At 46.3% G+C, this 25,747-nt stretch overlaps 1 protein-coding gene across 1 annotated transcript; it reads left to right on the forward strand.

Moving 5' to 3' along the window:
- The first annotated feature begins 10,643 nt into the window (after positions 1-10,643).
- Positions 10,644-24,720, forward strand: sp4 (sp4 transcription factor). The gene is made up of 7 exons (XM_056582106.1): positions 10,644-11,238; positions 11,548-11,618; positions 12,307-12,645; positions 12,749-13,913; positions 14,291-14,483; positions 19,580-19,779; positions 21,710-24,720. The coding sequence occupies exons 1-7, from the start codon at positions 11,232-11,234 to the stop codon at positions 21,997-21,999; spliced, it is 2,265 nt and encodes a 754-aa protein (XP_056438081.1). The 5' UTR covers positions 10,644-11,231; the 3' UTR covers positions 22,000-24,720.
- The last annotated feature ends 1,027 nt before the right edge of the window (positions 24,721-25,747 follow it).

The following is a 25,747-nucleotide window of genomic DNA, read 5'->3' on the forward strand; positions in this document are numbered from 1 at the left end:
TCTCTCTCTCTTTCTCCACTCTCTCTCCCTCTCTCTCTCTCTGTCCCTCTCTCTCCCTCCCTCTCTCTCTCCATCTCTCTCTCCCTCTCTCTCTGTCCCTCTCTCTCTCTCTCTCTCTCTCTCTCTCTCTCTCCCCTCTCTCTCCTCTCTCTCTCTCTCTCCATATCTCTCTATCTCCCTCTCTCTCTGTCCCTCTCTCTCTCTCTCTCTCTCTCCCCTCTCTTCTGGGTCCTCTATTCCCTCTCTCTCTCTCTCTCTCTCTCTCTCTCTCTCTCTCTCTCTCTCTCTCTCTCTCTCTCTCTCTCCTCTCTCTCTCTCTCTCTCTCTCTCCTCCCCTCTCTCTCTGTCCCTCTCTCTCTCTCTCTCTCTCTCTCTCTCTCTCTCTCTCTCTCTCTCTCTCTCTCTCTCTATCTCTCTCTCCTCTCTCCTCTCTCTCTCCTCCTCTCTCTCCCTCTCTCTCTCTGTCCCTCTCTCTGTCCCTCTCTCTCTCTCTCTCCCTCTCTCTCCCTCTCTCTCTCTCTCTGCCCCTCTCTCTCTCTCTCTCTCTCTTTCTCCCTCTCTCTCCCTCTCTCTCTCTCTGTCCCTCTCTCTCTCTCCCTCACTCCCCCTCTCTCTCTCTCTCTCTCTCTCCCCGGCTACGTTCTGCCCATAAAGTCATCAGGGATGAAGCGATCATGAGGTGTAAATGGAAGATAACTGACTCATATGGTCGTGTTCTCCCAGTAACTCCTCAAACACCTTTCCAAGACCGCCAGCATTGGGTTTGCTCTCCTGAAGGACCTTTCGGGAAACGCTCATGAAAGGCCTGCCCGAGAAATGTCCCGAGACCGTACAACAGCATGTTTCGAGGAAACAAAAACAACCTGCACAGTCTTAAGAAGAGGGGGGTCAGAAGGGGGTCCACTTATAGTTCACCCTCAGTTCAAGGAGGATGATCCCCCCCCCCCGCCCCTCCGCCCTTGTCCCCTAATCATGATGTCACATCTCAGAACTGTTCACCTTCCATCCTCTGCAGATCTTCCTTGTTGTCCTTTGAACCCTGAGGCTGATATGGCCCGAGAGGTTGACCGCCGTTTGACTCCCCTGACTCTCTTCAGGGTTCTTTAATCTCTGTTGAATGTGTGTGTGTGTGTATGTGTGTGTGTGTGTGTGTGTGTGTGTGTGTGTGTGTGTGTGTGTGTGTGTGTGTGTGTGTGTGTGTGTGTGTGTGTGTGTGTGTGTGTGTGTGTGTGTGTGTGTGTGTGTGGGTGTGTGGGTGTGAATGCGTGTGTGTGTTTATATGTTGGGGTGTGTGGTTTGAGAAAACCTTGATGCATGACCACTATACCTATTTATATCCTTTGAACACCTGCATGAATAAACACGCAAACACACACTTACACACACACACACACACACACACACACACACACACACACACACACACACACACACACACACACACACACACACACACACACACACACACACACACACACACACAAAGACCTCTCCCTCCCCACCTTCTCCACATACACACACAAATACATCCATGTAGTATATTTACCTCCACATGGGTCAGTTGTAAATACCTTCAGTCGTCTAATATACGCATTCTGTACATTCTCTTTGAACGCGTCCCACCGTGTCTCCAGTCTCGAGGGCGGGCGTGTAATTAGCCTCCGCTCTTTGCCTCTGTAATGGCGGAGCATACAGTTGCAGACTGGGCTGTTTGCCCTGAAATGTGGAGCTAAGTGCTTCCAGGGCTAGGCAGAGGGAAGGGGAAGTCCAGCTTGCTTTATGAAGAGCGAGGGAACAAGGAATGAGTGGAGGAAAGGTTTGGGGTTGGAGAGGGTTGTACAAGACTGGAGGTTTTTTTTTTATGCATTATTACTGGATGTAGGATGAGCAGACCTCAGACTGCCTGATCTCGCACCGCAGCCATAAAAACTCCAAATTCAAAATAAAGGAACAGGAAAACATTACCCGCGCGGTTCTGCGTTATGTTTGAAGCGCGCCTAGAGCAAAAAACCTTTCCTGCGCTTAAGCAGACCTATCAGCTGGTGCTGGTTTGCATTAGGAGCACTGATTGCTTTATAGACTGGATGTACAAAATATGTATATTATAACAATACACTTGTTCTGTCTGAGAAATTCTGTCTGAGTTATTTGAATCATCACACACGTAACAACTGTACGACAACCTGCAGCAGTTTTCCTTTTTGTCTGCTAAATAACAAACTGTTAGTTTGTTTGTTTCTAAGTTAAATGTTCCTCAAAGACCTTCTGATATTGATTTGTAACATGTTTAAAGATAAATAGTCTATTCTCCAAACTTGGTTTACAAAGTTACAAAAAATTGTAATAACGTTTAGCGTTACTTTTTATCGATTAACATTTCTGGCAAATATCAGAAATGTGATTGGAATCAAATAAACCCCACAGCCATTTAAAACAACGGGAACTGAAACCACAGCTCATTAAGGCCGTGTCTGCACTCTGCTTCGGAGCCAGGGGGCCTCCAAGGTGTTGAATGTTCAGACATGATTATGATGAACCTTAAGAGTCCTTGGAGTTAAGTCTATGGGGTCTTAAACTATGAACGCTGAGACCCGTGTCTGGCTGCTTCCATGAAAACCAACGTCAACATCCAACCCAACAGCTTCAGGTTTTGTATGCAATTGCGAGTGAAATAAGGATTTCAATTTGTTTGCTTCTCCTGAATGTAAAAGCATATTTATGCACACGAACACACACACACACACACACACACACACACACACACACACACACACACACACACACACACACACACACACACACACACACACACACACACACACACACACACACACACACACACACTCACACACACAAACACACACTAAGTAAGGCCTGTATTTTTTTTCCAGACAATTCGATTCTTTACATATGTACTCTTTTTTGGGACGGCTCTTTAAGGTATCATAATTTTTTTACATTTGCATCCTTTGGAACGAATCGCAATTTTTAAACACACACTCACAAAGACATACACACACACAGACATACACACACACACACACACATATAAACACACATACACACAATTCCAACAGAGATTAAAGGTCCCATGGCATGCTACTTTATGGCTGCTTTAAAGGAGACCTATTATGGTGTTTTCCCAACACGTAAACATAGTATTTGAGTTCTAGAAAACATGTTTTTGAAGCTGTTTGCTGGAAATAGCTTTTCCGGAAAAAAAAATCGTCTACCGCTATTCCCCTCTCTTTCAGTCCCTTCAGAATGCGCTGTTTCTGGTGTCTGTAGCGTTGATGCAAATGAGCTGCTGCCCATTGACCAATGAGCTGTCAGACTGAACCACAGCATGGAGGAGAAGGGATTGTTGCCGTTTGCTGACTCCTGGAGCTCTATATCTATATAATATAATATAACATAATAATAATATTATATACAGGTATTTATATAATCTATCTAATATCATGGCCAAAAGCTATGTGTGCCTCGGATGATATTATGAATAATTGAATTGAATTGTTTATTTGATCCACAATCAGCTGTCTCATACACAGACGAATGCAGTTATTGGCGTGCATAATAAAGACTGTGTCGGTACTTCGACAAGTAAAGACTCGTAGTGGGGGATATCTCGGCCATGGTTGAGACGAATTGGGGGGAAGGAACTTTGGCATTGACTCTCTGAAGTCCATGAACCGCGATATGGAGAAGAAAAGGATTGTACTCCGGGAGCTGAGCTGCCGCACTGCCTCCCAGCTCCCCGCGCCGGAGCTACCGGCAGCCGTCGATGCCGTCCGGCCGCAGTCCGGCAGTGTACTCCGGGAGCTGAACTGGCGCCGAAGCTAGGTGGCAGCTCCAGCGGACTAGCAGCTCCGGCGGACGAGCAGCTCGGGCTGGGGTAGCTCGGCGGCAGTCCGGCAGCTCAGCTCTGGGAGTACAATCCCTTTCTACTCCATGTGTTTCCTCCTCCCAACTTCCCTTCGGCGGCAGCTCCTGCAGGGTGAGCTCGGCGCCAGAGAAAGGGATTGCACTCCCGGAGCTTAGCTGCAGAGCTAGCGCCAAGTTCCCCCCGCAGGAACTGCTCGTCCGCTGGTCCACAAATCTTAGCGATGCTCTGATTGGAGGGGAGTGGGGAAGTGGGAGGTAGTATTCAAATGTGCCCCTTCCGACGTAGGAGGGGGCGCCGAAACTGACTCGCTCGTTTGGTAGCTGGAGGCGGGCTACTTCCAGAAATGCGTATCTCACTCAATAAATCATGTACAGACTTATTTCAAGTTTGTATGCGTGGGGGAGCACCATCTACCCACAACAACACCCCAAATCCCAGGAAAAGTGCTGTTTTCATAACATGTCCCCTTTAATATAGCTATTAATAGGCCCCAAACACAGTATTTGAAGACGTTCCAGAAATTCAGCTGTGTTGCAGAATTACAGGCACTACGAGCCAGTCGCACATTGAGCTTTCCCCAAATGCGCTGTTTCGTTGTCTGTAGCTTTGATGCAAATGAGGAGGAGAGAGGCGGGTCAAGGGGTGGGGGTGTGGCCCTGAGCAGCTTGCAGCCACGGTACCATGCGCTCTGTTTACAGTGGTTGTTCTGTAAATATTCTAGAACACACAGGAGTCCTGGAGCTCTATATCTAAATAATATCATATTATACATAGATATCTATATCATATAATATATATTATCACGGCCAAGAGCTGTATGAGCCTCCAGACGATATTATGAATCTCAAACGACCGGGTCGGGTTCTCCGACGTCTCCGGTTCTTCCACGTCTACATCAATCTGAAGTAGACTGAACCACGACATGGAGGAAAAAGGGATTGTTGCCGTGATTGTCTCCCGCCGGAGTCACAGCGGCGGGAGACAACCGCTGCTGCAGTGCCTAAGCGCTGACTGGAGGCGATGTCAGTGCTTAGGCACCACCACCTCCTGCAGCGCCGAGGCGGTGGTCCCTTGGCAGCGGGAAGCGGGGCTCAAGCGGGAGACATTCGCGGCCAAAAATCCCTTTCTCCTCCATGTCGTGGTTCATGTACTTCAGGGAGGCAAAAGCCAATGTTCCTTTCCCCCAATTCCTTCTCAACCATGGCTGAGATAACCCCCACTACAGTCTTGTTGTGGAAATACAAGAGACGTCAAAGAACCGGCATGTTATGCGCCATAACACCAACAGCAAACACTTGCGTTACAGTGTGTGTGATTACACACAGTGAAACGCAAGTGTTTGCTGTTGGTGTTATGGCGCATAACAAACCAGATATAGAGCTACAGACAACGAAACAGCGCATTTGGGGAAAGCTCAATGTGCGACTGGCTCGTAGTGCCTGTAATTCTGCAACACAGCTGAATTTCTGGAACGTCTTCAAATACTGTGTTTGGGGCCTACTAATAGCTATATTAAAGGGGACAGGTTATGAAAACAGCACTTTTCCTGGGATTTGGGGTGTTGTTGTGGGTAGATGGTGCTCCCCCACGCATACAAACTTTGAAATAAGTCTGTACATGATTTTTTGAGTGAGATACGCATTTCTGGAATTAGCCCGCCTCCAGCTACCAAACGAGCGTGTCAGTTTCGCCGCCCCCTCCTACGTAGGAAGGGGCACACACACACACACACACACACACACACACACACACACACACACACACACACACACACACACACACACACACACACACACACACACACACACACACACACACACACACACACTCACACACACACGTGGCGCTCACACGGCTTTGTCTCATTAGCGGGCCAAATTCTCTGGGTGGGCAAAGCAGAGAAAGGGGAGGAGCTTAGATCCTTTATGACGACATATGGGGTCACATTCCAAATCAGCGCGCATGAGCCTCCGTTTTTTCGAAGGCGAGCAGAACACCTAGTGCTCATTTTACACCGAACGCAAGTTTAAGCCACTTGGGGACCATAGGCAGGCTAGGGGAACTCATATTTATGTTTCATGCCATGGGACCTTTAACAATCGTGTTTCAGCACTATCCACTTCAACACAGCATCTCAATCACCTCAGGCCTTCTCCAAAGGGAGTATCATTTACATAGGTTTCTAACTTTGTGAATCATTGACAAAAACACCAGCCCAGCCACTCCTTGCACACAAGAAACCATATCATGTTGACTTCTACCTTGCAGTGATCGGTGATTAAGATGATAATTGATAATTGGACGAAGAAAGCGTAGGGACAGGAAGGGTTTGTAGGTAGGCCAGGGAAACTATTCAGTACAGACTTAAAGGTCAAGGTGATACCTCATTGTTGGAATAGGCTATTCTAATGTGTATGATTAACATTATCTATACTCATTGCACTGATCAGTCAGTTTCACTTTATTATCGTTCTCTTCCCCCATATTGTATGTTATAATGTGAACCTCTTCTTCTTGAGAACAAGACAGAACCAACGCTTTTACATCAAATCTGCGGAAGAGCGGTATCAGACGGGGAAATGTGAACGGTATCTTGATGTGACGTTACTATGGTTTACAACAGATGTAGGGAAAGGAATATCCTGTAAATAATTCAAACTTGGCATGGATGTAACTGACAAGCTACCCTTCACCCAAACAGCACAAAGCAGCCTCTAATTAGCCTGTCATTACCGCCACAGTTTGCCAACTGTCACAAGGCTGCGTCTGCTGTGGGAGCCGCACCTCGTACAACAATGTGGAGGATTGATTCTTATTAGCTTTTTCCAAGCAGTACTTGTGTTGTACAAAGTAGCCACCAATCTTAACCTATTGGGGTATATGTGTGTACCGCAGTGTTGGTTGTTTGTTTAAATACTGCCTGAGTGCCTGTGTGTTGTTGAGTGAACTGGGTGTTGAGTGTGCATTGGTGTGTGTGTGTTTGTGTTTGTGTCTCAGCATGTGTATGCAAATTAGCGTGTGTGCATATATGAGTGTGTGTGTTTGTCTGTGTTTGTAGGTGTGTGTGTGTGGGAGCACTTCAAAATTATATTATTGTGTAACACCAGACAATTTGAAGTGCTGGTGATGAGATCGCAGAAAGGTACCATCCCATGGGTTCATTCAGATTTACTGTGTGCCCTATGACTCACTCACACACTCACTCTCTCTGTCCCTCTCACACACACACAAGCACACAATTTTTAAAGAAAAGAAGAGAAAAAAGAAAGAAGGTGAGTTTGCTGGATCCGGCATAATGCAACACATATCTATCAATACCTGTCAACCAATTCTGAATTACATAGTCATGCACACACAGACACACACACGCACACGCACACACACACACACACACACACACACACACACACACACACACACACACACACACACACACACACACACACACACACACACACACACGCACGCACACACAACCTCACACACACACAACACACACTCACACACACACACACACACACACACACACACATACGCACACATGCACACACAGACACACATACACACACACACACACACGCATACACACAGCGACTCAGACACACACACACACACACACACACACACACACACACACACACACACACACACACACACACACACACACACACACACACACACACACACACACACACACACACACAGTAAGAACAACATAGGAGTATGCCAGGACATTAACTCACGGCAGACGTCATAAATCTCTCAGTCTATCCACCTTAAAGTTTAAAGGAGGGAGACACACTGACGCCAAGCAACTTGTGTGACAAACTTATAATGAAGACATGCATTGAACGCACAAAGGCTCTGCATGTGTGTAACCGAAAAAACACGTTTGTACACCGGCATCCACTGACTCAGAAATACTTGCGCATTGACGCAGCTTATTTTTCGCAACTACACGCTCACACACATCAAAATAATAAAACAGGTACACACCAACAGCTGTGTGTCTTTGCATGTTGCACTCCAACCCTCTGTGTGTAATCATGGGAGGCCCGGGGTTTGAAGTAGTTTCAAGTGGACACTTCAAACACCTGTAAACCATGCGATGGGACCATGGACAGGCATGTTGGCCCCACGCCGGAGGGGCCCCGGGCGTTGAGGCCCGGCCCTTCATGTAGAATGGAGCCATTCTCTCATGTCAGTGTTGCCAAAACCTGTGGGTCGTGACCCGAGATATTTGATGAAATGCGCAAGATATTTGATGAAAAATATTGAAAACGTTTGAAAGTTATCATAAAGGTCCAAGGCCAGGCCAAAATGTTTGCTTATGGCTGCTGATTTATAGGACCTATAGCTCAAATTAATAAATACCAAGGAAAAAATTCCTCCCATCTAATGTAATAACCCAACCAACAATACCCTTGTTAACAAATAACCAGGCGAGTTACACATGCTTGTTGTGTGAGTATATTAATTGAAACATCTTAGGCCTAAACAACAGGCGCCAAACTTACGACTTGTGCCAGAGGCAGGGTGAGGTGCTAAACATTTGATTCATTGTTGCGTATCATAACAGTGATCTTTACCGGAAATGTTACACTTCATAGGGTTGCGTTGAGATATACCTGGTTGACAGGGTACTGACTGAATAAGCCTGTTATTAAGAAATGCAGTTTATAGCGCCATCTAGTGGTGAGTTCAGTACAACAGAACTCGAACGTCTAAAGCAAGTGTTATAGACAGTTTATTTTAAGTTTTCATTGTTTGTAAATATTACTTAATTGTAACTGTCCACTTGTTTCATCTTTTTTTTTAAATGTTTATTATTCATTGTTTTTCTCTTTGTCTTTACTTTCTCTTTGTCTTTACTTTCTCTTTGTCTTTACGTTCGAAATAAATAAATATTTTCAATTCAATTCAATTAAAAGAACATTTCATTCTCTGCATGTGATGCATTTGATGCTGGGGCAGCGGACTGCCTCCTCACAGGGCCAGGGAACCCCTCCAGGTGCAGTGCCCTGCCTGTTGGCACGGTGTGTTAACTTATGTTTTTTCTGGAAACCGGAGCCCCAGAGGAATCCAACGTGAACTCGGGAGAACATACAGACTCCCCGCGGCTGGGGCTCGAACCCGGACCCTTACTGCTATTAGGGAAGGGACCATTGACCAGGTTAGGATAATTCTGTGTGTATTATCTGTTATTTTGAAAAATAAATATCAATACAATTGGAAATTATAATAGATAACACAATTAAGAACATGCCATTGTGAAATGTGGCATAGTAGTGAAGGTTCACATTTTCTCAATGATACAATGAGATCTTGGAAAGATTATTTATTAAAAAAAATACCTTTCCATTCATAATTGTAGACTAAGATCAATTGTCTTCTGAATCAATCACTAATCATTGGTTCCTCTTGTCTCCCCACATCGATAGGCGCACATAAGCACCTCTTCAGACTTCATACCGTCGCCTAGCAACGCCCTGCCGAGTGGCCCAGGGGGCGGGATAAAGAGGGTTGGCTTCCGCTGGAATTACAGGGTTAGCCTGTCTGTTAGACAGAGAATGAGTGAGTGAGAGAGAGAGAGAGGAGTGAGAGAGAGAGAGAGAGAGAGAGAGAGAGAGAGAGAGAGAGAGAGAGAGAGAGAGAGAGAGAGAGAGAGAGAGAGAGAGAGAGAGAGAGAGAGAGAGAGAGAGAGAGAGAGAGAGAGTGGGAGTGGGAGAGGGGGGGGAGAGAGAGAGTATTCATACGTGTGTGTGGGGGGGGGGTGAGCATTCCTGCATGCATCTGTGTGTGAGGGTGTGTGTGTGTGTGTGTGTGTGTGTGTGTGTGTGTGTGTGTGTGTGTGTGTGTGTGTGTGTGTGTGTGTGTGTGTGTGTGAGAGCATGCATCTGTTTTTGGGTGTGTATATGTGTGTGTGATTGCTCGTGCGTGTCCATTTTTATATATGTATGTATCATGCAATGCAGTTATTGTGAAAACATGTGCAGGCTTCTGCCACATTGCTCTGGTGAGCTGAAGGAGAAAACCCAAACCTCGTTATTTCAGACCCCACATTCTCCTAGTAGCAGGCCATTCTCAACTGCCTCCAGCGCTACAAAACACACCCAACCACCCTCTGCTGCCCCTCCTTAACAGCGGCCAAGGGCTGCTGGTGACAACAAACAAACTGGTGGTTGATGAGAGAAAGTTTAGATTCCTGCTCCGTGAACAAGATGATTGAAAGCTGTCAGTCAGGTGACAGTGTTTAGGGTCCCTTCTTAAATTTAGCATTAGATTAGTCTTGTGAATTTATAATAGCGGAACAGCAGGCTTCAATTAGATGTTGTGGCTCTACACTGTTGAACATACGTTAATACTACAGTAGGCCTACAACATGTTCTTTAGCAGGTTAAATGTTATAAGCTTAATAGACAAGAGTCTCCATATAGGCATATATATTTTCGGACAGGGATGATTATTCCTATTCTATGTTTCCGGAAGAATGTCCTTAATGCATTTATTGAGGACTTTCTTATTCACCGAATTATCCCACGCCTCCTGCTCTTATTTGCCCAACCCCCACAACACATAAGTCTCCGCCCATCGCCTTTTACCTCTCAAACCAACATGACTAAAAAACGAACACTGCCGCGCGGGGCATCATGGGAGCAGTAGTCCTCCACACCGGCTCACGGTGGAGAAGGCGAGGCTTCTCTAAATACAACTCCCATCTCGACCCTCGCACGCGGAATCCTGTCATCCAATCTGAATAAGTGGGAGGAGCGCGTCCGCCCACAAAAGCCACAGCTTTCTCTCTGTATCTTTGCTAAATCAATTCTCCAAGAAATAAAGAATTCACACCAAATACAGATCCGGGTAGCGGTTATTTTTGCATGAAGAACGGCGACAAGGTGCACTCCGGGCGGCGAGAGGAAACCCTCGCGACGAGGAGAGGAGCCGAGAGGGTGTTGGCCTGGTGCTTAAATGGCAGTGGGTGGGCCTCTGCCATCACACAACGCCAACTTCGCCTTGGACATAATTCTCCCAAAGCCTCATTTATTAGTTTCTGGACCATTCATGCGTTCTCCGAGAAGAGGAATATTCGCTGGGCTGTGAAGGGGGTAGGGGAGCGAGGACGGGACTTTTCTCCGTTATTCGCCGTTACACCGTCTTCCTTGGTACCGCCCTTCCTGGCGGGTGGGTGGTTTCGTCAAACGGGAAGATACGCCACAACCCAGCGCCAACCATTCGCGGAAGAAATAGAGGCCGTCCTCCGTTTCTGCCGCCTGCCTCCGTCACTATCCCCGTCCGGCCTTCTGTCTTGAAGTACACCTCTCCCTCGGTATATTAATGCGTTATGAGCGGTAGGTACCCTCCCCCTCCCCGTCTCCACCCATCTTTTGCCTCCCGACAGAAAGGCTTCTGTCCCTTTTGATGCTTCTGTCCCTTTTGATGTGGATGATGAGACGACTGGTTAATTATATCCACGCTTGATCCTCATTTGGGGTGTGATATTTGCAATGTCTTGTGGCAGAAACATGCTGACCACTTACAGTGGCGTGGCCATGTTGTACACTTTGGACTCTAGGCAAATACACTTATTCAGACACGTAAACACACGATACCTTTATCTGAACATGATCCTGCAACGAAACTTTTGTTTCATTTTGCAGACTTGAAGAAGGAAACATCGGGAACAGACGGAGTGAAAGCATCTAAAAAGGGCAAAAGTTCTGGATCCCAGGTACGGAGCTGGTACGGTTCAGATGTCTGTAGGGCCACGGATGTACTGTGGCGTGTGCGCCAGCACTGGGGGCGTTTCTCTGCTGTGCTCACTTCCTTCTTTTTTGGGCTGCCTTGTTGAGAACAACCAGCCTCTCCAGCCCTGTGACTAGTCTGCAATAGTTCTCCTACTAGCCTAGTACCACTGTGTTAAAACAGGCTGTTGAGGAACGGCCTCAAAATTATTTGCTCAAGCCTATTTTAATATTTTTTTTGCTTGATTGGCTTTTGATGGCTTTCTAAGTACATCTTATGTTGTTTAATAAGTACATTAGTTATAGTGTTCTTGTTGATTCCACTGCCATTATGGTCCTAAAAGTCAGTGTCTACTGTAGAGTGTAAGAGGTGTGGTGCATTTTATAGCGGCCTAGTTCCTTTTAAAAGATAGAATGAGGAAGAGAGAGAAAATGAGAAGGAGGTATTTTCTTCTCGTATGCACTGAGGAAAGAGAAATGTGGTTCTCACACGCCCACCCATTCCTGCTTCCTGTTACACCGCCCACCCAAAGTGGCAGCTCTCTCTCTCTCTCTCTCTCTCTCTCTCTCTCTCTCTCTCTCTCTCTCTCTCTCTCTTTCTCTCTCTCTCTCTCTCTCTCTCTCTCTCCCCACCCTCTCTCTCTTATTTTATTTTCTCCCCCCCACTCCACCCAGGAGTCTTCGCAGCCCTCTCCGCTGGCTCTGCTCGCGGCCACCTGCAGTAAGATCGGAGGCCAGGGGGGAGTGGAGGGCGCCCAGCAGCAGGTCCAGCCGGTCCAGCAACAGATCCCCCTGCAGTCGGCCCAGCTCCAAGGGGGACAGTTTGTGTTGGACGCGTCCGGGGCCCAGGCCCTGCTGCCCCAGCAGCTGGAGCTGGTGCCCGCCCAGTTCACGGGCAACGGCTGGCAGATCATCACCACTGCGCCCGCCATGGCCAAGGAGAACGCCCACCAGCCGGTTGCGGTTACGCTGGCCACCACCATGCCGTGCGAGAGCTCTCCCGGCGGGCGCAAGGTGAGGCGGTGGGCCCCGGGGCCACGTTTGCATTTCATTTCGTCTCCATCTCGCTAATCTTGGAAAGTGTTGAATCTGACTTGTGTTCATTCTCCTCTGGTAGATGAAGGCGATAGGCGGGACTAACAGCGTGGCAGCCAATCAGCAGCAACAATTCCAAATCATCCAAGTCCAGAACATGCCCAGCGCAGGGGGCGGCGTCCAGTACCAGGTCATCCCCCAACTGCAGACCGCCGACGGCCAGCAGATCCACATCAGCCCCGCGCAGACGGCCTCCATCACCGGACTCCCGGAGCAGATGCAGCTCATCCAGACGCAGAGCCAGGGCCAGACCATCCTGCAGCCGGCCAACCAGCAGACCATCCTCACCAGCTCAGCCAACCAGGGGGTCCCGCTGCAGATACGGCCCGCCCAGTCCTTCCCCATCCAGCTGCAGGCCCTGTCGGGTTCCCAGGCTCCGATGATGACAGTACCCATCAACCTCGGGGGCATGACCCTAGCGTTGCCTGTTATTAACAATGTGGGAGCGGGCGGGGCCGTGCAGCTCATTCAATCCGCAGACGGAACTTTTTCGTTCGCCAATGGCAACCAGCTAGTCACCACGACAACTGTATCCGGGACAGGTACAACCGGTACCATAACAACGGTTGCCGGCAGTGATGGGATGTCAGACGGGGGCCAGGTGGTGTGCGCCGGGTTGGACGGTGGAGGAGCAGAAGCACAGGGTCAGAACAGCGACATGGACTCTCCGAGCCTGGCCAACGGGCTGCAGAACCAACCCGACATGAGCGGCACCATCCAGCAGGTGATCCTGGGCCAGATGGGCCACCAGGTGCTGCAGCAGATCCAGCTGCAGCCCCAGGGCCAGGCCTCCGGCCAGCAGCCCCAGCACATCCAGACTCTGCAGCTGGCCCCCGGGCAGACCCTCCAGCCCATCCAGGCCTTCCAGAACCCGGCCCAGGTGCTCATCCGGGCCCCCACCATGGCGTCCAACGGACAGATCACGTGGCAGACCCTGCAGCTCCCCGGGGGGATGTCCCTGCAGGGGGGCCTGGGGGCCACGTTGCAGCAGCAGCTGACACTTGCCCCTGTGGGGGGCGGGGCTGGCCTGGGGGGCGGAGGGCTGGTGTCCTTGGGCGGGGGTCCTCTCACGCTTAGCGCGGCCCAGATCAACCCAGGGTCCGGGGTGCAGACGGTCAGCATCGCCGGGCTGGGCGGCGCGGGGGTCCAGATGCAGGGTGTGCCCCTCACCATCACCAGCCTGCAGGGTAAAGAGCCATGTCACGCCTTAGTCAGCTACATGCTAACCAGCTATGTTATACTATGCACGGGGGGTTTTGGCTGTACATGTGACTGCAGCATTTCAACTGCACGGTACACATACAAACAACATACAATAGGTAGCTATTGCCCTGTTGGTTTAACTCGTCGTAAACAGAAAACAGAAAGACAGTGTAACACTCGCTCTCTTCCTGTTTGATCTGTGGAGGTTTCAGTAGCACCAATCTTATCAATCATTTACTCGTAGCTTTTAGCTCTATCAGTACTTTCTCCACCTCATGAAGATGCTGTTCCCTTAAAGACAGCTACACACTCCTTCTGAATCTCATCTAAACGGTGTTCCCTTTGGATCTGTAACCCTCAGGTCAACCCCAGGGTCAAGAGGGGGTCAAAGTTCAGTCGCCGCCGGTGACGGTCACCTTGGGCAACGTGGCATCTGGCTCCTCCATGAGTCCAGACCAGCTGGTCCAGAACTCGTCGGACCAGGAGGGCCCGCCGAGCAAGAGGCTGCGACGCGTCGCCTGCTCCTGTCCCAACTGCCGCGATGGCGAGGGGAGGTAACTCTACCAGAACACACACACACACTCTCACACACATTCACTCACTGACACACACACACACACACACACAGGCCTCAGAGAAGGTGTGCACTGCATGAGGGCGGGTGGTGATCATGTGTTTCGCACCGGGTTCATTATTATTCGGGGCGTCTGGGCGACCAGGGCCTTCTGGCTGGTGGAGCTGATGTATTTCTTCCTCCTGCCCCATGTTCTGTTTCTGCTGCTCCAGTGGTCCACTTTCACTCAGAAACGGGTTTAGTAAAGTGAGCTGTGACAGTACACCAGGTTCACTAGTGCTCTCTGTGATGTTAATCTGTTCATGAAGCCAAAGCAGAGTGGAGAATAGTTTCATTGTGGCAAGATTCAAACTACATACAGTAGTTACTTGAAACTCTTTTTTATTGCACCCAAACTTTTGTATCGATACAATTTGTAATAATTGCATATATACCATCATAACTGATCATAATCTCAATTCAGGCATTTAGCAGACGCTTTTGTCCAAAGCAACTTACATCGGTTAATACACACATTGACAGACCGACGGCAGAGTCAAGTGTCTTGCTCAGGGACACATCAACACTCAGCTAGGATGATGAATGAACTGAAAACTGAAAAATGTTGATGTGTTAAAGTAGGTGAACACACTATGCACACACACTACTGATTTGAATACTAATCACACACATGCGAACACACCTGAATGCTAACCAATGTTCCCTCTAAGGTGCACGCGCGTGCGGCTGTGCAGGCCAGTCAAAGTGGCCGCGCAACTATTTGTTTTCAGGGGTTGAAAACAATAGTATCTGTCTGCGTCCTGCAAGACGGAGGCGTAACTTGTAGTAGGAGGCGTAACTTGTACTAGGAGGCGTAACTTGTTATTTTCTAAATCACGGTTCCCACGAGATCTTCATTGACGTTGGGTCTTCCGATATTCATGACGGTAAGTAAATTGAAGGCCTAATATTTGAGGTCTGAGTTGCGGTCATTTATGTACCCGCGCACCACTGCTACATACAGATCACTTCCGCGATTTAGAAAAGTACTAGACACGCCTCCGACTACAAGTTACGCCTCCGACTACATGTTACGCCTCCTAGTGCAAGTTACGCCTCCTCCGACTACAAGTTAAGCCTCCTACTACATGTTACGCCTCCGTCTTACAGGACGCAGACAGACCCAACTCGTTGAAAATCGGAGCATCAAAGGCGACGTAGGCTAGATAATAAACATTTAAAATACTGACATGTCTGACAACCAAGCCGGATGTACGGTGCTTGCGTGCCTGCTGAGTGTGATCGCAGTGCGCAAGCGAGCGAGAGAATGGGAGAGAGATGAGCTTGGAGCTCCGTCCTGGTGGCCCCTGAATTTGGTGGAAGAGAGGGAGGGTTGGAGAGGGAGAGAGAGGCCCATCACCAGCCTGAATCATCAGTGATGGGTTGAGCTGCAGAGGCTAAATCATTTCCAGAATTTTGCGAGATATGCCAGTTGAACTCATGTCTTCAGTCTGAACAAAACCAACTGCCTGCTTAATTATTGGCCGGTGAATATACCGAATGATGGCGGCTACAAGCTCACGTTTTGCCTGGTCTTTATAATCGGCGATCAGAGCATACTATATTTCGTTGTTTCCATTGAACAACCCCCAGCAGGTTATTTTGCGTGTCTGTCTAGTCTCAGAATGCTGCGACCCCCTATATAGATGTACCCAATCAGAATTAAGTGCTGAATATAAAAAATTTACAAAAAGAGCCTTTCTGTAGATATTTGTAACATAATGATTCTTTATTGAAACAAAATTTATTCCACACAATTTTGTGTGACATTATAATATGGGCTATTTTTTCGTTCCTTGAATTTCAAACTGCTGAATTTTGCCCTTCTAATAGGGTGGGCCAGCTGTCAATCATAGTGGCACTAGCCCACGTTGGCGCTAATTTGGCTATGTGCCTGCAATGGCGAAAAGAAAGACAGAGCAGGTGCCCCAGAAAAAGGTCTGCCTAACGTTAAAATAATTGTGGCTAGATGAAGTAGTCCAAACTGACACGAAAGATTGTCCAGGTAGGATACAACTTTCAGGCATATTTACATATGAACAAAGCAGTGGCGTGATCTGCAAATTCTGCTCGGAGGCAAAAGCGAAAGGAGAGTTCGCTCGTGGGAAAACTTGGTCCGAGGGGAAGCTTGATTACCTAAAGCGTCATCTGACACAGAAAGTCCATGTAGACAAGGGTGTCCGCGCATCCTTAAAAAGTCTTAAAAAGTCTTAAATTCATGTTTCTAAATTTAAGGCCTTGAAAAGTCTTAAATTCGTTACAAGTGTCATATGCTGGTCTTAAAAACTGTAACACAAGGTCTTAAATTTGTCAGGGCAGGACCGTTTATTTTTCTCGTGAGACTTTTCAGGAAGGACATGTAGAGAGGCTTCTTTCTTGCTAGCTGCATATATAAACGATTATCTGCGTGCTTGCTAGCTAATCTGCGACAATGGGTAGGTGAATGAGTCTCATTGAGTGACACACATGCTATGCTTGGGTTATAATACAGCGGGATTCCCCCCACCATTGCGTGTTTTAGGTCTTACATTTTATTCAAGGTGGTATTAAAAAGGTCTTAAAAAGTCTTACATTTCACTTGCTGAAACCTGCAGATACCCTGACACATTGAAAACATTAAGATTAGACATGTGAACTTCATCGATCAACTCCTCAACAAAACTAATGGATCCCGAGATAGATAAATTCAGAGAGCACGATCCAACCCTGAACAAATACAAATATTGATCGACAATGTAATGCTAGCAATTAATGCCAACATGTCCATGTTATCAATTCAGGATATACACGATCATATGGCAAAGAAACGTCGACCTACCTCAGAGTTGGAGAAGCAAAAATTTTGCTTTTGAATTTGTGGAATGTATCAACTCAGATGAGCAGACTGAGATGATAAGCAGCATAAGAAGTGCTTGTGTCCACACACTAATTGTTGATGAATGTATCGATATCTCAGTGCATAAGATGCTTGTGCTTTGCATTAAATTTCGGGAGCAAACTGATTTCAGTTACAAGACAGTTTTTTCCTGGAATCATTCAGCTTTCAGGATGCACTGCAGAAAACATCCTTGATGCCATTACCAAGTTCTATGCAGACCATGCACTAGATATGAACAACATGGTAATGTTTACTTCAGATGGTGCTTCTGTCATGGTAGGCCGACATAAAGGTTGGGCTGAAGCGTCAGGTACCGCACCTGACTGAGCAACACTGCATGTCCCATAGGGGGGAATTGGAGATTGATGACGCATGGAAAGATGTCCCTATAATAAAAAAGGGAGAAACACTACTCGGGACAGTATACTCCATGTTTTGCAGATCATCTGTGAAGAAAGCCAAATTCACAGAGATGGCAGAGGTTTTGGAAGTAGATCACTGTCTTTTAGGCCTTTGAATGAAGTGCGTTGGCTGTCACGCTACCAAGCTGTGCACGCTTTTTTGCGAAATTTCAGCGCACTGACCTAATGCTGCTCCTAAGAAACTGACTCTCATTGCATAATACTGTCATAGAAAACTGACCGACACCAAGTACAAATTTGCACTCACTGTTCTAGCAGAAGTGCTTGAGGAACTCGCTCAGCTGTGCACCTGCTTAAAGCGCAGTAACATGCGGTTATGGATGGGCACTGCATTGCCAGAGCGAAAATACAGAAATTAGGTGCGCAATATTTAGGAGAGCGAGATCACTGGGGCAAACGAGTGCTCACAGTTTTGGAAAGTGAGAGTGCAGTAAACACAAGAGACATTATTCTGTTTGTCCATGAAGTTTGTGAGAACTTGAATGCCCGCATCCCTGAAAATGAGCTCAAAGAGTGGGCTGCCTTTGAGCCGGACACGTTGGATCATGCAGTTGGGGAATTTGATCATGGGCTGAATGACTTGATCAATCTGGCGAAGAAGTTCGAAGCGCTTCTGGAGGAAGCAGACGATACGGTCCCGGGGCGCATTTGTCAACATCAACAAATTCAAGTTCATGGTTAATGAAAAAAGGAAAATCGGACTGCTCAAGTAATATTCTGAGATTCTAACCTGGTCGCTGAAAAGCGAGCATTTTCCAGATCTGGTACAACTTCTTGACATTTGTTGCACATACCAAGCATCTAGTGAACGTGGTTTCAGTCGAATGAATGCCATTAAGACAAAATCGCGCAACCGCCTTGAAGTTTTCCATTTGGACCAACTGATGAGAATTAAATCAAGGCGAAAAGAGGGTCCTATAGACCTTGACAAGGTCTTCAACCACTGAAAAGGGGACAAAGACAGGCGAGAGAAGATTTGAGGTAGAAATGTCCAATATTTTCAATTAGACCTATTTGGCCTAATATAGATCAAAGTGATCTTGATTACTGCAACAACATTTTGACGTATGTTTAGTCATTGAATCATGTAGGTTAATTCTGTTTTAATACATATATGCAGTTGTTTTATGTAATAATGATTGCGTAGGCTTATAATTATTGTTAAGCACTGCATTAGCGTTTTTCTTTCAATGAAGTTCCACTTAAATGTTGTACCTGCTGAGAAATGAATAAACAACTTGGATACTTTTATTTTGTATATCATTATCAATCATAACCAGTGAACCATTCATAATAACCTCTCTAAACCTTATTGAAGTTCAACCAAAGATCCTTTTAGTTCAACTAAACTGACTGGTAAAACACCATTCATTAAAATGTTCCCAAAGGTGAACCACAATAAAGGATATTGAATAAATATCAACCTTGTAGACATATTGATGCATTTGCTGTCATCCCTTTGAATCCGCTATGGTTAACGCAGGTTTGTGGTCATTTTCGGCAGGTCCCGTGTTTGCGAATTGCTCACAGTGCTGTAATGTGTGCTCAGAAAAAATATGAATTGCTCAGTGCGGAAAGATTAGAGGGAACATTGCCGCTAACCACAATGTCTGTGTGTTTGTGTGTGTATGTGTGTGTATGTGTGTGTATGTGTGTGTGTGTGTGTGTGTGTGTGTGTGTGTGTGTGTGTGTGTGTGTGTGTGTGTGTGTGTGTGTGTGTATGTGTGTGTTTTGCAGGAACAGCGGGGACCCCTCCAAAAAGAAGCAGCACGTGTGCCATATGGAGGGCTGTGGGAAGGTGTACGGCAAGACGTCCCACCTGCGGGCCCACCTGCGCTGGCACACCGGCGAGCGGCCCTTCGTCTGCAACTGGATCTTCTGCGGGAAGCGCTTCACCCGAAGCGACGAGCTGCAGCGGCACCGCAGGACACATACGGGTGAGCAGGGCGGGGTCGGGGCTGGGTGTGGGGGGCGCACTCTCTTAATTTTTTTATTGATAAACATATTGACATATTCTAAGGAAAGCCTTTTTGGGGGAAATGTGTCGCCCCTCGATATGCCTCTGCCGCTTGCCATCTAGGCAGCTTTTAGTAGCTTGTAGTAGCATGTATTAGCTAGATTGTAGTAGCTTGTATTAGCCAGCTTGTAGTAGCTTGTATTAGCCAGCTTGTAGTATCCATGTATTAGCCAGCTTGTAGTAGCCTTTAGTAGAACGCTGGTAGTCACTTGCAGTCACTCGCAATAGCTTGTAGTAGCTTGCAGTAACTTGTAGTGGAAACCTTGTAGTCGCTTTCAGGAGGTTGCTGGGACTCCCTGGTCAGAGGGGACTGGGTTTGGATGAGCCCTGGTGGCCAACGCCTGAATAACAGATTTATAAACATGACAAACCCTGCCTGCTTTTCAGCATATACGTTTCTGAACACACGTGGTTTCCAAAGTATGAGCGTAGGCCTACTTCCAATTATTCCAAAGATGGTTGGAATATTGTGAAAAAACACATTTCAGGGCAGGAATAGTGTCTGGGGGACGGATCACCATGAAGAGAAAAAGCATTGCTTCCGTTTCTATTCATACTAATATTTGAATAGAGTCCAATCAGACTTGGCAAGGTGAGGCTGCTTCAACCAGCCATCACCCACACACACTCCCACAGTTTGTTCAGCCCATATTTGACGTATATCACCTGTACATATATATTTGGGATATTCTGACAAAATGTAACCTAGCCTTCTACCCGCAGTCCCCCAATATGCATAGACGTTAAAAACCAATTAATAACCGAATACTGAATAGAGATTTGAATACGTAACGAATATCCGAAAATTCTAATATTGGGGTTCAGCCCTGCTGAATAGTAGTCCTAGTCGTCACAGCATTGGAGGCAGTAGAGGGCCAGTAAAGGATGTGGGATAAGGAAAGGAATGAACCCCTGCAGTTTAAAGTTCTCAGTAGATCAATTACTTCAATTAATTGGTCCTGATTAAATTATCATTCTGAACAAGGTAAAATTGTCCATTAATACGAGAGCAACTGAAGGTAGGAATACAGCGCATAGAAAATAAAGACCAAATCCATTGGATGGCATAAGAGATCATGGAACCACTGGAGTACGATTAGGCAAATGGAACGAGACCAGAGTAGATCTTGTGAGCCTCTGTTTTGACCCTAAACATGATCAGCATTGACCTCCCGTTCAGCTTCATAAATACACATGGTCCTTTCCTTGACAGCCAGTCAGGAGACAGTGGAGCACACGGCCACACAAGTCTCTTCATAATAACCGTTCCATTCAAACCTCCAAACTAAGTGATGGATTTGGATGGAACGGCTCGTAATAACCACCTACACACCTTGGGGTAACATAGGGGCCCCCTAAAGTTCCCTCTCTCCGTCCCACCTCCTGGTTCACTCGTCGACCCTCCACCCATCGCGTTCTGCCCCTTTTTTTTTTTATCTCCAAGCGTTGGGAGGAGACCTCGGGGAGGACCCAGGCCTAGGTCGAGAGATTAAATCTCAACACTGGCCTGGGAACGCCTCAGGATCCCTCCACATCAGAGTTGGTCAATGTGACACGGGAAAGGGAATTCTGGGGTCCTCTGCTAGAGCTGCTACTCCCGCGACCCGACCCCAGTTAAGCGGTTTTGAAGAAGAGGATGAGGATGAGCTTTTTATTGTAGAGTGAACTAGTGACAGGAAGGTATGGGAGAGAGGAAAGACAAGCAGCAACGGACCATGGGCAGGAATGTAACCCGGGTCTAGGGACTGGGCCTTAATGGTACGCGCTCTGCACGATGGTTCACCAGGTAGAGCTCTGGTGAACCATTGTGGAGCCCCCTTCTAACCCTGAATCCCTCCCCTCCTCCGCAGGCGAGAAGCGCTTCGAGTGCCCCGAGTGCTCCAAGCGCTTCATGCGCAGTGACCACCTGTCCAAGCACATCAAGACCCACCAGAACAAGAAAGCGGGCGCGTCGGTGGCCATCATCACCACCGAGGACATGGAGGAGGAGGACGAGGAGGCCGGCGGTGGCGAGGGCCCTGGCAGCCCGCCGCGCATCGTCACCGTGGCAACGCTTACTCAGGACTCGGACCCGGCAACGCCCAGTGCATCCAATCACCAGGCAGAAGACGAGGAGGAGGAAGAGGAGGAATTTGAATAGACATGAAGGCCCGCCCAGCCTGCCCAGAGGTCTGTGTGTTGTCGCTTGTGGTCCCGTGAGTCAGCCCAGAGGGGTTTTGCAAAAAATTTGTATATTTTTACTGAAAAATACTCAAAAAGAGACAAAGAACGTGAATGATGAAAAAAAAAAAAAAAAAAAAAAGACCCCATAACAATAATAATAGCAACTAAACTAAATCTAGCGAGTATAATGGAATGAGATTGAGTTTGAGATTTGTGAAGTAATGAATTGCATAAGACTTCATTATATGGTGGAGCAATGGGTATAACCCAAAACTAGCACAACCCAAAATGGAGACCCCCCCCCCCCCCCCCCAGATTCTACGTGACACCAATATGAAAAGACATCATTTTTTGTTTGATTTTTACGATGAACAGAATCTATCTCTATGCACACTGTGGGGTCTCTGCTTGGTACCATTTGGACTTAAACGAGGGTCAATCAGTCTTGGGACGTCCTGTGTGCACTTCCCATATGCAAAAGGTCTGTAGAATATATACAAGTTCTAAAAATATATAGATATATATCTATATATAGATATGGGTATGTGTGTGTGTGGTAGAGATATTAATTGATTTTTGTTATTTTATTTAAATTTTATTTCCATTGGACATTTCAATTTCCGATTGTATGCAGTTTTCATTGAGTTCATTATTCTCATTAATAATGACTGTTTTAGTTGTTCAGTAGGATTTTAACTTACAATGTTCTAACAATGTTCTTTCTTACAAAGAAATGTACATACCTTTTGCACATGGGATGTCAGAAAAATGTCAGAGAGTGGATGGACGTGTGTGTTAAGTGTGTGTTTTCCAAGTCCCGTGCAGTCAGAGAGGATCAGACATAACATGGGAAAAGGTTTCAGTCACTCTGAGTTTGATCCTCTGGTTCCGTTCAGGTATTGATGTTTCCATAGAGACCAGTCAACTGATAAATTGTTATTCAAGCAAAGAAATCAGAAGAGGGCATAGGTCTAAAAAAAAAAAAAAATGTCTAGCGATGAAAAAAGCACATATTAAAAGATAAGATTTATAAAATAATAATGCATTCCTATGAAGGCCTGCTGCTTGGCCGTTCAATGAAAATGTTTCTATACAGAAGAGAAAAACAATCTAGCTTTCTACAACTTGGTTTGTGTAGTGAAGGCAATACTATTAACGACAATCCTAACGAAATTATGTTTACATTGCCTAGGGTGGGGGGGTATGCTTTTTTTTTTTTTTCTGATTACAGAACAAGTCCACCCACCCAGGCGAACACGCAGTGTGTGACAGCATTGCTGTCGTTTTGTGTGGGTGGGTTTGGGTTGGGACTTTAAACACCTGAGCCTTTTTTTGGTGGGTTTTGAACAGAGGTAGAATGTCTATACAGCTGTACATTCGCAAAGAGTTTATGCAAGTGGGTTTTTACGTGAGAGATGATAGCTGCATAGCGTTTGGTAGGTAACGAATAATGGTTTCCATTCCGATTTCACCTCTGCGAAAAAAAAGGGTTATTTTAGTGTGTGTGTGTGTGTGTGTGTGTGTTGTTGTGTGTGTGCACGCACGCACACGCTCCCTCTCTGCTTGCACCTTCGGCCACTTGTGTGACTAAAGTACGACAATGCCTTAACACAAGCTGTATTACTGCGGAAAGTGGACTTTGAGGTTGTTTGCAAACATCTAGGGAGACCTTGGTTGTGTGTGTGTGTGTGGTTGTGTGTGTGTGTGTGTGTGCGCGTGTGCAAGACAGCGAACGATGATGAAATGGCACAATGGTGGTATGTTATGTTCAGTAGTCTCCGAGGCTGTCAGACACACATGTAGCCCCAGCTGAGCAACACTCAGGGTAAGGGAACACACCCACCTGGGGCTTCTACTTGGTGCTGTGGGGTTCTGCCTCTGAAGAGCGATTGGAGCAGAGGAAGGAGGAGAACCTGGGGAAAGAAAGGCAGATGGATGGAGACATGTCTGGGGGATGGGGGAGGGGCTTGTTCCTGTTTAGCGACTTGGATGTTATGATGCGTTTTTTCTGGTGATGTTGCTCCATGTTAGTTCCGTGCGTGACAAATTTTTGATTAAGATAATCGTATTTATTTAATTTTATTTCCTCCCCTTTCAGCACCTCCCCAAAAAAGAATTAAAAAAACCCATCTGCTACTTTATGAACAGAGCCCAGAATATGTTTCTTATTATTGTTCTTTGGTTGGTATCTTTGCCTTTTTGCTGGAGTTGTATTTGTGCTCGTTGGATCTAAGGTGTGTGTACGGCATGTTTCAGTTGGTTGTTCATTTGTTTTGATTTTTGCGGTAGTGCTGCTTTTCTTTTTTTAAATAACGACTGACCATTTATTCTTCTCTGTGCGTCATGTGTTTTTTGAGATATAAATAAGAACGCAAAAAATATTGTTTAAAAAAAGTAGACGTCTTTTTCGTAATATTTAGTGTTGACTTTTGTTTCATTTATTTTTTTGTTTGTTTCTATTTTATAGTGACATCTCATTTGTAAATCTTTTTCTAAAATGTTTATCTCCATGACATTTGATAATGGTTTTTTGCCAGATTAGCCTTAAAGGCTTTGGTTTATTGATATTTTTAAAAATCAGTTTGTACAGATGTGTTTGTCAATGAATAAAAACAGATACAAGTCAGAAAATAGAAAAAAAACGTTGCCTGCATAACACTTGACAATAAAGTGACTAAAACTGCCCTTTCTGTATTATGTGCTTGGATCATGAATACATTTATTATTAATGTTGTTACCAAAATTGCTTAGATTGAATCATTGAAATTAAATAATTGACTAATCATCTCAATAATCTCACAAACCCAAATACAGCAGTGCCGTCCGTAGTGTCCCGTCTAATGTCTTTGTCCATATATGGACTCCCTCGCTTTCACCTGTCTCCTGTCGTTCTCACGCCCATCGGCCCTCTAATAGCCTATAATCTCTCATTCTTCGGATAATAGGGATGATGGTGCATCTGCAGCGGCCGGAACCGGAGGGCTGTGTGGGTCTTTTTATTGAAAGGTTCTTCTGGTCACCTGCCCCCCGTTCAGATGTGCAAACAAGACAACGGTGATGCTGTTCGAGGATTCAGGACAATTTAATTACTCCTAGCAAGACTATTTTTCTTATTGAAAAATATTAACTTGTAAATGTATAATATTACAGTATATTATAATTTAAAGAGGCGGTCTCACATCGTTTAGGCTGTGAGCAGGCATGAGTAAAAGGGTCCCCTAGAAAAGGCGCTTCCAGGCGCCTTGAGCAAAGGGGTTCAAACTCATCTGTGGAGATATTGATAAGGTTGGACAAAACCTTAAATGAATGATCGTCAGAGATCACAAGTAGGAACTCATCAAGGATGTAGAAGAAGGTCATACCTCAACCGGACCCAGAGGAACGGCACTGGACACATGATTTAGGCTTGAATAAACCCCATTGGAATCATTAAAGAGAATAAGCCTGCTAATAAATCCCTAAATCTATCATATCAGATTAAATCTAAGATTGACATAAAAGTGTTTAAGATATTAAGTGTGTTTCAGTGTCTTTTCAACATCCACACGTCTTCTGAGCGTGACTCAGGCCGTCAGCTTCACAAAAAAAAAAAGAAAAAAATGTACAACATTCCCCTGATGTTTTCAGTATGCACAAACTCTCAAACATATTCCATGGGAATGAAGTGAACCCCATGCTGAGCCATCTGACAGTGGACCATCTTCTGACCCCCTGGTCTCCAGCAA

Source organism: Gadus chalcogrammus, chromosome 22, assembly GCF_026213295.1.
Source record: "Gadus chalcogrammus isolate NIFS_2021 chromosome 22, NIFS_Gcha_1.0, whole genome shotgun sequence".
In the NCBI taxonomy this organism is placed as follows: domain Eukaryota; kingdom Metazoa; phylum Chordata; class Actinopteri; order Gadiformes; family Gadidae; genus Gadus; species Gadus chalcogrammus.